The 16,345-nt window shown below is 44.2% G+C and overlaps 1 protein-coding gene across 2 annotated transcripts in view; it reads right to left on the bottom strand.

The window, feature by feature from the left end:
* Positions 1-16,345, bottom strand: part of ASTN1 (astrotactin 1) — a 309,276-nt gene that overhangs the window by 83,151 nt on the left and 209,780 nt on the right. For both annotated transcript variants that reach the window (XM_045547290.1, XM_045547288.1), the window contains exons 11-14: positions 15,910-16,060; positions 7,990-8,156; positions 4,754-4,948; positions 3,172-3,299 (exon numbers count right to left, since the gene is read on the bottom strand). In XM_045547290.1, coding sequence (XP_045403246.1) covers positions 3,172-3,299; positions 4,754-4,948; positions 7,990-8,156; positions 15,910-16,060 — 641 coding nt within the window. The remainder of the gene's footprint in view (positions 1-3,171; positions 3,300-4,753; positions 4,949-7,989; positions 8,157-15,909; positions 16,061-16,345) is intronic.

The following is a 16,345-nucleotide window of genomic DNA, read 5'->3' as shown; positions in this document are numbered from 1 at the left end:
AGAAACCAACACATTATCTACAATAACTGGCCCAGGAAGCCAATATGTTATTTACAAGTCAGACTTGTAGGAAGTCAGACCACTGTCTCTATCAAACAGCCCAAGAAGCCAAACAATAACCCCTATAGCAACTAGCCCCCAATGACCAGGACTTGATTAACAACTGACAACTTCTCTAATTTTTGTTACACTTCCCACTCAGATCCAACCAGACAAGGTAAAATATGCACCCTAAACAACCACACAGGGGGCCACTTCCACAGCTGCCTCAGGCCGATAGCCTCCAGTGTGGACACACTTGAAGCCTCCTCTTTTTTCACGATAAAGCCCATCCCACTCCTCTGCCTGCCTTTGAGTGCCTGCCAAAGCACGAGTGATGGTGGCAATAGAAAGCTCTAAATAAACAGTGTTTGCCTGTTCTCATGTGGTTGGTCTTTGTTTATTTCCACACAACTTATGGTGTTCCCAAAGGGCCTGTGGAGCTCAGAATCCTTAAATGTTATTTTGATGAAGAGGAAAACCATCAGCAAGATGAGATACGTAAATCAGTACTTTCCAGAGTGTTCTTCAGACTAATAATTCTGCATGATGAAAATAGGTGTTACAGATGAAAATGATTCTCTAGTTAAATAGATTTGGGAGCTGCTGTCTTAAATAAGGTAAAAGAGATTTCTTTACGGTAGGGCTTCTTGGAGCCTTTTCTAATGTTAAAGTGTTATTATAGCTTACTGAGAGGAGGATGCTACACAGAGTCTTTCCAAAAGCATTTGAAGACAGGACTCATTTATGAATGGAGCCCTGATTTTTCATTTAAAAATACGAACAAACAAAAAACCATGCTTGGAAATGCTGATACAGAAGATTCTGAAGATGACTTCAGCTCTCAAATCCTCTAAGCTTGTAGGTTTATGGGGATTATGACCTGTAATAGCATATTAGTACATAGTATAACATGATATAAGATTTACTGTATAACTCTCAGGAAAGATACAATTAAAATGCTGCCAGAACTAGAGTTAATATGGAAAAAATTTGGTCAACTGTCTCTTTAATTGATTCTTCTAGTTAGTTTGGGCTTTAAAACAAGCCCAATCCCTGCTTATGTCAGAGAAGATATGTGCTCTTGGCCTAACTGGTACTACTTCTTAACCAAAATAGGTTAAAAACAAGGGGTAAGTAGAAAAGTAGCCAGGCCAAGAAGAATTCCTTCTACACGTTTAGGACTATTAAACTTCACAGCCTCAAGACCACGAAACAATGAAGGTGTCCCATCTGGACATCCTTCTATTCCTTCTACCTCCTATAAGCCATGTTAAGAGAGGTCCACGTGCACAGGAGAGAAAGAAGTGTCTGTTGTGGATGAGGATCAAGTTGGATTTCTTTAGTATTCTCCAAGACGTAGAGTCCAATGCATGTTTTTTCTGATGTTTCTCAGGTCCATCTACCCACTTTGCCCCAAAAGCTTCAAGTAGCATCTGGAACTCCTCTGGGGATTCTCCCAGCCTGGTAACTGAAGTCAAATCTCCTCCCTGCACAATAAGTTACAGAGTGTGAGAGAGATGTCCTGGTGGGCTTTTGAACAGAGCCAAGCAGTTTATTACTGTGTGGAACCTCCCCTATTGGTATGTGCCACCTCACACGTCCTTTAGAAAGCATTTTACACACATGGGAAGTACGTCTGAGCAAATGATGTGGAAACAGGGAAACTGATTGCCTAATGCGAGAGAGGTAAGCTTCAGAGAAATGTCCAGAGGCTTCAGGCTGCATTTTCATTTCTTCAGTTGTGTCTCTCTGTGTGTGTGTGTGTGTGTGTGTGTGTGTGTGTGTGTGTGTGTGTGTTTAGTATTTTATAGGACAAATTATTTTTAAGAAATTTATTGCTGGTCCAGAATATATCTAATTGTTTTCTCTCTAGCCCTTTCTTTTACTAAGGGGAAGATACTATTTGGTAGTTTTCATACAATTTTCTTTCTTTCTCGGAATATTTATTTATTTAACAAACATTGATCCCACTATGTCAGGAACTGTTCTAAAACTTTACAAATATTACTTTATTTATTACTTGTATTAATCCTAGGAGGAAGACAGTATTATAATACCAATTTTACAGGCAAAAGAAACTGAGGCACAGAGAAGTTAAGTAACTTGTCCGGATCACACATCCAATGAGGAATTGAGCCCTGCTGCCAGGCTCACTATGCTATATTACCTCAGACAGACCCACTTCTAACTCCACTCAGGTCTAGGCTAAGGTTTTTGACGTAACTTGAATCTGGAAGAGGCCTATCCTTAGCTTAATCCATTCTTTGGAAAAGACAGGAAAAAGGGGTGGAAGGTATGTCATAAGGGAGAAACAGAATGAATGGGAAGAGGGGTAATGGAGAAATAAAGAAAGCAAACAAGGGAACTGAGCTCATGTCTAGTCATTCAGCAAGTGACGCAGATCTCAATTATCTCCTCCCATTAGTCCATGGGACACCTTGAAGTCTCTTCTTTGGCCTAGGAATTATTATTAACTGGGGGTCTTCAGAGGCACAAAGAAGCACACCCTGAGGTCCCTGCCTCTTCCAATCAAGTGCACCTTTGTTCCGTGAGCCCAGAGGAAGAAGGCCGCTGGGCTCCCAGCAGCATGGAGGCCAGGCGTCATTATCCCCAACTTACAACAGGGCCCCATGAGGCCCAGAGAGACTATATTGTCTAATGCTGCACAGCTAGAAAGTAGCAGAGAGTCAAACCCAGGGCGGTGTGACAACAAAACTCTCTCATTTTCGATTCCCTCACACTGCTCCACAAGTATTTGCAGGGAAACTCAACAACAGCGATGATGGATTTAGGTGATAGTAGCAAGCTAGCTTCTCTCTCTGCCTCTGTGACCTGGTCACTTCCTCTAATCCCATCAAGAACTCTGAAAATCTATTGCGTTACTTGTTTTCAAAGCACCCCTGTGAAACCAACAAAGAAAGATATTATCACTACCATTTTGCAGGTGATTATACAATAATATTGGCAATTTCAGTGTCAGGGTACAGTTTTATGACTGAGCTTTTATTGTGTATTAAGGAAATCACTGGCTTTGAAACCAAAATAAGTGAGGTCAAGAGTCTCGATCTTATGAAACCACAGGGAGCTGTGGTTTTTGCTGATTCAATAAGGGCAGGAAGGCGCACTCACCAGTCAGGAAGTCAGGGTCGGGGGTGGGCTCCGAAATCTCTTCCAGGCACTGGTTCTCCAGGGGAACAGTGGCCACCACGAGACCATCTGGCAGTTGTTGGTCTAAACCACGAGCAAAGTTGTTTTGCCTAGAAATGGGGCAGACCTTCATTTCCAAGTGTTCAGGTGAACCCCAAGTCTTGATGTGCAAATCTATATTTCACCCCACCATGTAAAAATTCTTTCTGGACCAAAGTTTCCCTTACTCTGAGCCCCATTTGGTATACATGTCAAAAGTAAGACACATGGGTGTGGGAGGTCACGTGAGGGCTGGGGGACATGAGTAACAAACCAGCTGAAAAGGTTTACTGCAAGGGTAGTGAATACTCTTCCCTTCCTCCAGTCCTTTCTCCCTGGCCCTCTCTCAACAAGACCTGGACACACTCAGTCTCATTTCTAGACCATGGTGAAGGCTACAGCCACCACAAGATTAGTTGCAACACTTGACTTCTTGACTTTGGCAAACAAAATCTAGGCTAAAAGGCAAAATATTAGTAAAGTGTCCTGTCTGCAATGGAAAAAGCAACTGACTCCAAGAACTGTCCTAGAAATTTACAATTAGTTTGCTCATAAAAGTCTAGGCCCAGGTTGCTATCAACTGCTGGTCCATATCATAACACTGATATCATCATCTTCATCATCATCATCATCATCATCATCATCTCCTGGAAGTATTTTCCAATGGGTTGTGAAAAAGACGTATTCAAATAGTCTAAGGTAAAACAGGGATAGGTGTCAAATAGAGAATCACGTAGAAATATTCTAAATCAATGGTTTGAAACATTTTGTTCTTAGGATCCCTTTACACTCTTAAAAATAATTGAAGGCCCCAAGTAGCTTTATCATATTTGTATAATAAGATCCCAATTATATCTATCAATATTTATCATATTAGAAATTAAAACAAAAATTTAAAAAATGTGTTAATTCATTTTAAATTAACAATAATAAATGCAGTCAATATTAACATATTTTATGACAAATAAGAGGAGTGACATTACATGTTTTTGCAAATTTTTAAAATGTCTGACTTGAAGACAGCTGTATTCTCACTTCTGAATTCAATGTATTGAACTATATTGTTTGGATTGATATATGTAAAAAAAGTCCAGCTTTTCTGTAGCTGGAAAACGTAGGGCCTTGAATATGCCCTAAAAGAGTTTCAAAGATCTTCAGAGATCCTTAGATCTCACTCTGAGGACTGCTATCTAGACTGACTCACACCTTGATTCTCCCATTCAGAGGGAGATGGAACTTGAGCATTTTGGTGTGGCTTCCATGCAAAATCTTCCCGTCCCTCCCTGGGCAAAGTAAAACCTCATTTAGCATTTTACTGTTCACCCAGAAAAAACCAGGGTCTTACATTCTGGAAGAAGGAATATAGACTTGGAGAAGTCCATGGGTGAGAACATCATTTATCCCTTTAGACATGTCACATTTACCTTGCTTCAAGATACTAAACTTTATGCTGAGCGTGAAGCTCTTCAGAGAAGAAAATACACCAACAGACCTGAATAATCAGTTCTATGCACATGAAGTTCACCTGAATGTTCCTTTCAGCACCTGTCCAGCAGCCACTTCCTTGGAATGGTTGTTGTAACCAAAGAACATCTCCCCAAAGAGGGTCTGGTTCATGGGAAGCTCCCTGCTTTCCCCACAGTCACCTCCCTCCAGGCAGGTCTCCGTGATGAGTTGGCAAGAGCGTCCATCCAGACCCAGCTTGTAATCCTCAATGCACCTAGCACGGTGGAGAACTCAAGATAAGAAGGTATTTCATCAGTGAACTGTGCAGGCAAGTCAACCCAGTAAATTGGGAAGAAAGGCCTTTGAGAGAGTGGTGGATGACTAAAGATTGGGAATATTCCAATTTGATTTTGACCCCTTTATAACTTTGTTTCTGAAGCCTGTAAACTGAGGCTTTTTCCATCTTGTGATATACCAAATCTCTCATCTTTCCTTTGCACGTAAGTGCTTTCAGAACTTCAGAATGCTCTCTCTTCTAATAATTATGATTTCCCAAAAAGGTCAGGGTAAGACTCACTGAAGATAAGCTCATAAATGAGTTAACATACTTCAAGATATGTTAGAGCCTTTCTCACAAACCATCTATACAGACAGACCCTGCATTTGTTTGGAGGGTAATTAGGCAGCAAAAGGAATGACACTGTTCTTAGGAAATTAATAACTTTCTAATCTGGTCCTGTGACAAGTCAACTAAGAAATTAGAAAGATTTATCATCTCCTGGATGTATTCTGTTTGAGTGTATCCAAATATAAGATCAAGGCATAACTCCCCCTCCATTCAGACAGAGTAACCTTCCTGAACTGAAGAGGCCCTAGGCACACAGTGCGAACACCATGTGCACCATTAACCAGCAACTGCCTCCTTGGCATCCTCCCCACCTTGCAGGTACAGTAACTCTAATGGAAAAGCAATATTAATGTTGGTAAATATCGGTCAGTGACTCATAAGTCATTAATCGGACCTTATTTGTAGTTATAATGAGAAGAATAAACATTTGTTAGCTCAAGTAAGAACTACTTTGATAAAGCTGTCATTGAAAAAGAATATTGATTTAATTTGGGTCTCTCCTTAGAAATATACTAGATTTAGAATTTAAAGATGCTCATGATATTAAAGTACATCATTTGTTATTATCTACAGTAATTGTTATAATAAGATAAAGATCTCTGTCCTACATAGAGGGATGAATGATCATGGTTTTCAGTGGTGAGAAGCAATATTGTAATAGCAATGACTCTGCCCTTTACTGGGTGACCTTGGACAAGTTGATTAACTTCTCTGAGCTTCAGTTTCCAAAAGTGTAAAAAATTAGCTGTTATACTGGGTTGCTGAAAAGATGAATTGAGATACTGAATGTAAAGAATGTATGCAGTGCCTAATATATAGACAGTAATCATTAAATGTTGCTATTAGTAGTAGTAGAGGTGCAAATATGCCCACTTTCATGCAATTTTACCTGCTTGCTTTCCTGTTTACCATGTATGTATCTATGTGAACAGACATGAGTAGAGCTTTTTAATTATAAGTGCATGTGATTTGGTCTTTATGTAAGAACCTCAAACCAAGGACTTCTTTGGCAGGCTACATGCAGTACCTTGGCTAGTGCTAAACACACAAGCATGTCTAATTCCCAGCAACAGATGTGACTTGAGACCCACAGAGGCTTCCATAGCACCAGCCTAGGTCTGGGACAAGACAGCGAAGTGGCTCCTTCCTTGAGCCACAACATAGTTTCTTGGAAGAATTTTAAAGCTGGCTGCTTCCCTCTCAGTTCCCCCTGAACATCTCGACAACTTCCCCTGCCGCACTGACTTATCTCTCCCACTGTCCTGGCTGTGTGTCCCTCTGCAAACTCCTTTGAGGGGAGACACCAGGTCTAGCATCCTATTGTTTCTCCTATACCTGACACCTCGCTAAGGTTCTCTGCACAAAGCAAAAGGTGCCCAAATAGATGTTTATTAAATCAATAAGTTTATGGAATTGGCTGAGTTGACCTCTATCAATTGAAGTGGGTCAGCCCTAATGATTACACGATAGAGAATATTAAAATTTGGAGCAAGCTTCCATTTATGGAATGGGATTTTACAAGAAACCGAATATGAAAACTGCTCAATTACAAAGAAATAAAATAAAATGAAATACAATAAAATAATATTACAACTCCACTGAATAATCTTTTCATGATTATTCAGCAAGCACTGGCTTTTAGCAACAATCCAGCATAGTTTTATTACTGTAAACATTGATTTTTATTGCAAGCCTATTAGACTGTGAGATCCTTGAGGGCAAAGACTACACGTTATAACATTTATCTTTGCAGCTCAGTGACCAGCACACTTTATGGCATAAACTAAGCACTGTCCCTGACAAGCAGGAAGAGAGGGGAGTGGACAGGGAGCTGGGGGCAGAGGGCAGGGGAGGAAGGAGGGCAGAAGGGGAGGAGGGAAAGGGAGTGAGGGAGGAAAGGGGAGAGCAGGATAGACAAGCAAACCATGGGTATAAAAGAATGGGCTAAATCCTTATTTACTTTATAAATATAGCACAAAAATGTTTTTAAATACAATTCCAGTCAGTACTGTGAATTTAAATTTTGAGAGAACTGCAAAACTTTTAAAAAATCAGAGAAGGCCTAAGTTCTAGTCCTAATCCTCCGAGTCTTGAGGGAGCCACTTCACCTCACAGTGCATCTGTCGTCACCCCCGGTGTGAAACGGGCGGCATGGCCTGCTCTGTTCCCTCGCAGTCCTGAGAACAGAGGAAAGGAGGTGGGCGCAGAGCCGACCACATAAAGCGCTCCTTATGGAGCAACGGTGCCCGAGGAGTGAGCCGCACAAAATGCTGCTGAGTTTGGGCGCAGAATTTAAACAAGTTTCCACTTCTCCAAAGACTACTGCACTTTTTTGAGACTTGATTAGTTTTGCACAATCTTTTCTAAGTTTTAGACCACTGAAACTTTTTGTCACAACACACCTGATTAATATAGCTCCACATAACTCAATTTGGAAAATTCTGGTTTAAGCAGGGAACGATTTAAGTAAACTATGTGGTTTATTTCCCCCTGCAGGTAAATCCCCGGGGCTTAGTTTCCCTCTCCAGGGGCTGGGCTGGACTTTGCCTACGGTTCCTCCCAACCAGACTGTAAAAGAGCTCTTCCCCAAGAGCCCAAGGGCTGGCCGAGGGCCGTCCCAGTTGTAGCAGGGACAGTCCGGCGTCCCGCGACCAGGCACCCAGGCGCCCCTGGGCGGCTCCACTCACCCGCAGAACATGAGGATGTTGTAGAGGGCGGGGTCGTCGGGGAAGGGCGCCATCTGCTGCAGGCACAGCTGCTCGCAGCCGCCGTTGAAGCCGTCGGAGCAGTCCACGCCGATGTGGCGGTCGTAGCAGCCCGAGCTGTCCTTCATGGGGCTGAGTCCAGACGGGCACTGGCACAAGCAGAAAGCAGCCGCTCAGGTGGGTGAACCCGGGGACTGGGTTCTCTGGAAACTGGAGTGTCATCATGGACACCGATTCTTAACGCTCAGCCTTGACACTGTTAACTTTGGCAAGTAAGCCGCGAACTTCCCACCACGCTAAACTCCCTTTAAAAGCAAGTGACCTTTTTGACACCTTGCTTCTTCTCTCTGGGCATAAATCACAAACATTTGCATTAAAGTCACGTCCTCCAAAAGGCTGGGAGGGGCACTGCAGCAAGGCAGAGCCAGGTGTGCGGCCTCCGGATTGTGCCTCTGGCTGGCGCAGAGTGGGAGTGACCGGCCAGAAATAAAGCGCGTTAGCAGAGATTCCCCTGGGCTGGAGGAAGGAAGTGCTGCTGTTTCGCCTTAGTATCAAGAGGATTTTTAAGTGTCCAAAGCGCTTTGTCAACATTCATACCAAAGGGCAGTGTCAGAGGAGTGGACCAAGCCAGGGATTCTGGCCTCAGGGAGGACATGGACTTTCTCTGTGACCTGGAGAGGGGTTGGACCACTCTCACGATGGGAGCAGCTACACTCATCACCTTCCTATGTCCAGGATGCCCTTTGGAAGACACACAGACAAGAGTACCTGCTACATGAGCACCCACAGGTGCTGCACCTGGGTTGGGGCTTGACACTCTTAATGTGAAATATTTACCTTCTCAGCACTACCTTGTCCTCAATTAACTCCCCAGGAATGACAGCAAAAGAGAAACTCTAGGCCGGGCGCGGTGGCTCACGCCTGTAATCCTAGCACTCTGGGAGGCCGAGGCGGGTGGATTGCTCGAGGTCAGGAGTTCGAGACCAGCCTGAGCGAGACCCCGTCTCTACTAAAAATAGAAATAAAAATTATCTGGACAACTAAAAATATATATAGAAAAAATTAGCCAGGCATGGTGGCGCATGCCTGTAGTCCCAGCTACTCGGGAGGCTGAGGCAGTAGGATCGCTTAAGCCCAGGAGTTTGAGGTTGCTGTGAGCTAGGCTGACGCCACGGCACTCACTCTTGCCCGGGCAACAAAGTGAGACTCTGTCTCAAAAAAAAAAAAAAAAAGAGAAACTCTAGGAGGAGATGCCCGATCGTGGGGAAGTCAAAGGGGATTGGTGAGCAATAGCAGAGCCTGCGCAGCACCCATGACATGCCAGGCAGTGGTCTAACTCAGTCTCTACCTTGCGTAACCCTCAGAAAGTCCCTAGGAGCTAAGCAGTGTGATCATCCCCATTTTACACATGAGGAAACCGAGGCACAGAGAATTTAAACATTCCTAAAGTTACATAGCTGCTCCTGGCAGGACTGTGCCTGAAATGCTGGCAGGCTGGTATGGCGTCCCTCATCAGCTCATCAGGCTCTTACACAGCAGTCACGCCTCACTGAACACGCGCTAGGGGCTGGTCACTGTGCTAAGCGCTGTAAGTTTCTTGTCTCACAACACCATGTAGTATCCCTATTTAGAGATAAGGAAACCATCAACCTTGCCAATTTATACATAAACTCCTTGCTGCAACTGGGTTCCACTTAAAAGCCGATGGCTTATTCTTCGTCTTATTTTGTTGCCATCCTTCTCCTTCTGCCTGCGCAACAGATTCTGCACATTTGCACTAAAGCTGATCCCTTCTAACATGCTAGAAGGGGGCAAATAACTTGCCCAAAATCCAGCAGCTAGAACATGGCAGAGCTGGGTTCTGTCTAGATCTGACTCCAATGCTGCCGAGCCTTTTAATGACTATGCTATACTATACTGTCAGCTAGCTAATGCACTCCTCCAAAAGCAAAACCAAAACAAAACAAAACTTTCAAGACTCAGTAGAATGCAGTATGAAACATTTCCTTCCCCTGCTGCCTCACTTGCTCTTCTCCTGCGCTGGCAAGCACCTTGGCCTAGTAGCCCAGAGCCGCCACAGTTGTGCCTCTGAATCCCACCTCTCCTCCCTCCTTCTTTCCCAGCCAAGATCACAGCAGGACATGCACTGTCTGCTAACAGTAATTCTGCAATTTTCCAAACAAATGGCCCCCTGTGGGCCTGCCAGGCTTCTAGCCTGGCCGGTCCCCCCTCCTCCCCATGAAGGCAGCTGGAGTGCTGGAAGGTGACAGCAGTTAAAGAAGTATCCAAGGGCTGCCCCGTGCTGTGCAAGCCCAGATGTACCAGATGATGGTAAACAAGCAAATGAGCAGCTGAGGACTGCACCCTATGTTTTGTCAGCCCCCAACCCATCAAATTCCTTGTCCATCCAGCTGTTAGTACAGATGTGCCACCAGAAAGGAGCTGGCTTCAGCACTATGTGGCTGCCCAGGCATGGATGGGGGTATCTAAACACAGAAAACCAAAAGTTTGATTGGAATTACATGGGCTGCACTGGTTGCCATGAGTTGTTTTTTATTCTTGTTGTTTGTTTGTTTGTTTCCTTCTATAAAGCTTGCTAGAAGCCATCAAGCAGATAAAGCCAGTCCTCGTATTATCCCCACCCCATGTGGTGGTTTCACCCATTATACCAGCTAGCAATCTCAGGCACCAGCCGGGACTCTCCACGTTCCCAACAACCTGCTTTTATTCAGAATGCTCCTTCAAGCATGACTTTTGACAAAGACTTCATCAAGGGAAACATGAGCAGTCTTTGTTCCAGAATTCCAAAACCTGGAATATTCATATCTTGCCTGGCGCTAATATCTAGATGACCATTGCTATCCCAAATTGGACTACCTAAAATTCACCCTCTCTTAGGAGATTTGGAGAAAAGACAGGGTTAGTTTCCTTTTCCAAGTTGAATTTTTTTTTCTTACCAGCAAAGCTAAAAATAATAACAGCTATCAAGAATTAAGCAATTCTTTGCATAACATATATTATCTTCAATCCCAACAACACAGGTACACTTTATCTTTCCCATTTTACAGATGAGCAAAATTAGACTCAGAAAGACTAAGTGACTTGTTCAGTGTCACAGTGGTGGAAAACGGCACGAGCAGACTTTGGGCCTAAATTGTCTGACCCTTTTTGTTGTGTGTGTTCCTCCTACCCTGCCAAACTGCTTCTCCAGTGCCACACAACCTTCATTCATTGGAATCTCTAAAGAGATGAAGTCAATGTGTCGGCTAGGTAAACCAATCCTGCAGACTCGTTTGTTTGATTGTTTTAAGCAATTCCCACAGTATATTCTGGGGTCAATTAAGGATTTGAAGATTCAGCTTAGTATTTTCTCTCTGTGTGTGTGTCTTCTTTTACCAACAGACAAAACATTACAAGTGCAAATATTTTAGAACAGAACATTCCAAATTGTCCAGAGTGATGACCTTGAAGGCAAGACAAGATCCTCAATCACTGGAAAGGATGTAATTATCTTTACCGCACTATAGCTTACTTGGGCTGCAATTCAGAGTAAAACACTTTAGAAGGACTTCCAGAAAAAAAAAGGCTAAAACCAAAAATAGAGTTTTCTTATTAACCATTGGCAACCAGAACACCCATTCTCCAAGGAGTTAATCAATCAAGTTTCCTATGGTATGAATTTGTATTGGTTTTTGCCTGAATCTTCCTTCTGTTATATTGACATTATAAGTTCCCTCAAAATCTATATCTAAATAAAGAAGCCACAGTCTCTAAATCATGCCACTCCTCCTAGAAGTATTTTCAGCCAGAGCCCAGTTGTCAGGAAGAAATCCTGCCTCCAGGAGCAGCTTGCCCTTTTGGTTTGCAAGGGCTGGGCATTCTTCTCTCCTGGCTGTGGACAATCCTTCCACTTGTTCCTTGAAAGAGAACTGTTTGTTCAGGAGAGAGCCCCAAGGTCATATATTAACCCCTCTTTGCAGAGGTTACATGAAACAGTCCCAGGAACTTTATAAACTACAGGCTTAAGAAGAAAACTCCATTTATTATGGCAACAACTATCTCCCATCAAGAAGGTCTAATAAATGAGCTCATATTTCAGTGACCCCTAAAATACACAAGGTTAATCATCTTTCATGAGATGTTCATGGCTTCTTGACTTATTACTGGTCTCAGGCATAATTTGCTAATGAGATTAAAATTATTTTTCCCATTCGACTCCTTTTCTTTGTCATCCTTCCCCTCTTTTTTCTACCAATGGTTTTTGGTTGATTAATTGCTTAGGAGGCTAATCAAATCTCGCTAAGTCTGAGACACACAGACCTCAGTTCTTGATTATGAAATGGATGCTCTGTTGGGAGACGGATGGAGTGCTGCACTTATGAGCATATTCGGGGCCCTGGGAGGAGAGGGACGAACACCTGCAGCTGAGCCTGCCTCGCCTTACCTGGATGATTCATAAGACACGCAACTGTAATTCCTACTCGAAATAGGTTCTTTTTACTAGATGGCAATCATTCCTTTCACAAATAATGATTTCCAAACTTTTTGATGGGCCCTGACATGCAGGCCCAAGCTATTCAGGACTGCTCCTCCCAGGGGAAAAGTTTGATGGAATTAAATTTATATTTCAGGCTGTGAGAGCTTCCTGTCCCCATTTCTCTGGAAGTCTCCAAGGCATACTCTTCTGCTTACTGTCCTACAGAGGGAAAGAGAGATGGTCATCTGTAATGGCCTCCACACATCTGTGCTCCAGTAGAGGTGACATAACACATTTCATGGGAAACCTTTGTGGACAGTGTGTGGAGGGAAGCGCGGCAGGGTCATTGGACAATTCAAAGCTCATTATAGCATAGTGCCCCAGCGAGGAAGGTCATGTGTTCAATACACGAGGAAGCAGGCAGCAACCTCTCCCTGCTCCATGGCACAGCCCACTCACCTAAGGACATTCAGGCATCTTATAGAGCATAGGCTTCCGTATGTGTGTGTGTGTGTATGTGTGTGTGTGTGTGCATGTGTGCATGCATTGTGTTGGAAATCATTTTCAAAGTTTCAAACAAAATTTTATGTTAAGGCTCAACAGGTAGGCATGATAAGAATGAAGATGCCCTGGCTCAAACTCCCAGCAAGCTTGGAGTCCTGACTGCCAAGTTTGTTCTAAGCCCCACTGCCATTCCCATGGAGGGTTCTCCCAAAGATGTCCACGACACAATCCTAGACACCTATGAACTTGTCACTTCATATGGCAAAAGGGACTTTACAGATGTAACTAAGTTAAGGACCTTGAAATGGAGAGACTGTCTTGGATTATCTAGGGGGGCCCAATGTAATCACAAGAGTCCCTTAAAAGTGGAAAAGGGAGGCATAATTGGAGAGAGAAGGAGATGTCCTACAAAATTTGTCAGAAAAATGCACTGTTGCTGGCTTTAAAGGTGGAGGAAGGGGGCTATGAGCCAAGAAACTTGGGCATGCCCTAGAAGCTGGAAGAAGCTAGGGAACGGATTTCCTCTAGAGCCTCCAGAAGGGCATGCAGCCCTGGTGACACCTTGGTTTGAGCCCAGTGAGACCCATGTCAGATTCTCATCTACAGAGTTGTGAAATAATGAATTTGTGTAGCTTTAAGCCACTAAGTTTATGGTATGTTGTTACAGCAGCAATAAGATAATACAGCACCCTGGAAGGCCCCCATGGGGCTCTGCAGAACAGGGAGCTGCTGCTCTTGTGCTTCACGGGACGGGTCCACAGCTCCCAACCTGCTCATGAGGACAAGTAAGATTTGGTCACCAGCAATTGGGGGCTAACCTCTGCTCTGGGGACCCTCCTGAAATGTCCGCAATCCCCAGCTGTTGGAGAGTGGTCTGGTTTGCAACGGTATGATCAGGGTTTGCACAGATCTGTGCCTTTCATGGATATTTGTTTCCTGTCCTCAGAGACTATATAAACAATAGGGTAACTAACTGGGTAACAATTAACCCTGTGGGAGTCCATGCATAACTGAGAAACGTGCCCAGCTTCCTAGAAAGAATGAAAGTTGAGCAGTGATGAGGATGGAAGGTGAATCCGCCCTGTCTGCTTAGAATTGTCAGGAAATACACAGGTACATGCTCTGTCTCTGCCCACATCTCTGCCCCTTTCTCAGCTTCCTTAAGGGCCAGCACGTTCTAGTTTCTCATCTTTTTCTCCTTTTATAAAAATATACCTATCTTGGAAAACCTTTCATTTCAGCACTGAGAAGACTGAGTGTGAGGGTTTGTATTGAGAAGAGGAGGGCAGGCCAGTTCTTGAACTGCAGTCAGTGCAGCTGATGCCTTTGTCCCTGGTCCACTTCCAGATGACAACGGACCACTCTGCTAATAGAACAGCACTTTGGGACAGTGCTAAAACCCACAGGAGTCAGGTCAGGCTCAAAGTTCAGTCTCTGGTCTTCTCAGTAGGGTGACAGGGTCACAATGGGACACATCGCCTCTCACCCATCGTCCTCCTGCCCCAGGGATCACATGCTCCACAGCCAATGAGGAGCAGTAAATCGAGTGTGTCTGCCAATCTGCCTGCCGCCTCCCTCTCCAGGAGCCACGTGGACCAGCAAGTGCTGGTATAATTGTGTGACTTTCTGCAGTGGCTCCAATTCTAAAATGCAGCAGCCTTATTGCAAATGCATATTCATCAGAACTATTCTTGCTAGCTCTGTCTCACAGATCACAGTGTTAAAAGTACAAAAATCCATCAGCACAGCTATGTGCCAAGCAAAAGGGGCTAGGATCACCAACAGAAGGCATCTGTCAGACGAGCCCTGAGGGACTCAGGAAGGCGCAGAGAAGTGGCAAGAGAGGGAGGGTCTATCCGTGTGTATGTGCGCGTGAATGTGTGTACATGTTAAAACTCACATGCAGGTGGTTCACAAACATGTGCGCACACAGTGTGTCAGTACTTAGAATGACCCCAGAGAGTAATGGGAAATGAAAGGTTGGAAGCAAGATGAAGAAATGTAGGCTAAATAGTTTTTTAAAAAAGTGTCTCAGCTGGGAGCTCCATTAGACAGTGAAATTGTCTCCTGAGAGAGCCAGTTGGGAGCTCGTTGCTTAAGACATGTCAGTGTGGACCAGCCAAAGGGAGGGGAGTCCTGGGGATGTTAGCTTCCCTCCTGGCCGCCTTTGGAAGGTGTGGCCTAAAGAGCACCTTTCTTTGCATCTTCCTGATTGTTCCCTCTGTTCTTCTTGCCCCTCTTCCTACCTACTCGTCAGCTGGCTCTCTCTTTCCCTTTTCTCATCTTCATTTTCTCTCCCTTCTCAGATGAGTCGGGCTCCTGTCGACTGTTGCCTAATTGGTAAAAGCTTGGGGAGGCCTTAGGGCTGGGAGAGTTCCACCCTGGCCTGCAGGTACACAGGCCCATCTTTGACCAAGAACAGCTCCTTGAACAGCACATCTGGGATGGGGAAGAAGGGAGGTGAAACGGGTACTGGCTCAGCATCCTCACAGCTTTCACTGCTGTGGTCACAAAGGGAACACATTTTTATTCTTCATTTTTCTCTATCATTCCTGCAATAACTTACTTCTTTCATCACTCTAGCTTTAGGTAAGTTTCTCCTACATTTTCCTATTACATTCCACATCAACATCATACTAATAAGCAATTAATTAGTTCTCATCAACTATCTTGCAAGACTGGAAAGAAAGAATCATGCTATGTAATTCATGAAATTTCCCTTGGATAGTTATGGTACCCATAACTAGGTAGGTGCTCCGTAAGTACTCCTCATCTCTATCAAGAGAAAAGTCCTAATTTACACTAGAGGATGTTACAAGTGGGGATCACGGCACACTCTCATCTACACACCTGCATTGTGTCTCACCCTGCACCTTCGCTCCCCATCCCCCAAACCGACTAGCTGGGCAGGGCAGACCTACCACACAACCAGTGGAGTCCAGTTTGCGATCTGAAATGCAGCGGAAATTCTTACTGCAGCCCCCATTGTCTTTGCTGCAGTCCCGCACGGGCCCAAAGGAATCTAAGAGAACCTCCAGGCTGTCGAAAGAGGATGAAGTCATCAGCTCTTCTCTGTGGGGAGAAACAGTGAGAGGCAGGGAGAAGTCAAGGGGCTTCCAGAAGCAACAAGCAGCATTACATTCCACTTTCCTAACTGGTCAACTGGATCATGTCTCACTCTTGCTTATAAAAATTGAAGATCAAGCAGACTCCAAGGCTTGAACTAACAAATTATGGGCATTCTCCATATCCGGGAAGTGGGCCAAGACTGTAATGCCCGGTCAAAGAAGGAGGTCTAAACCTGGACAAGGAAATCAACATTTTATTGCCTATCAGTCCTTAGGCTATGTGGGAAGT

The sequence above is a fragment of the Lemur catta genome, chromosome 3 (genome assembly GCF_020740605.2).
Source record: "Lemur catta isolate mLemCat1 chromosome 3, mLemCat1.pri, whole genome shotgun sequence".
Taxonomy (NCBI): Eukaryota; Metazoa; Chordata; class Mammalia; order Primates; family Lemuridae; genus Lemur; species Lemur catta.
This window is presented reverse-complemented; position numbering and strand designations above follow the sequence as displayed.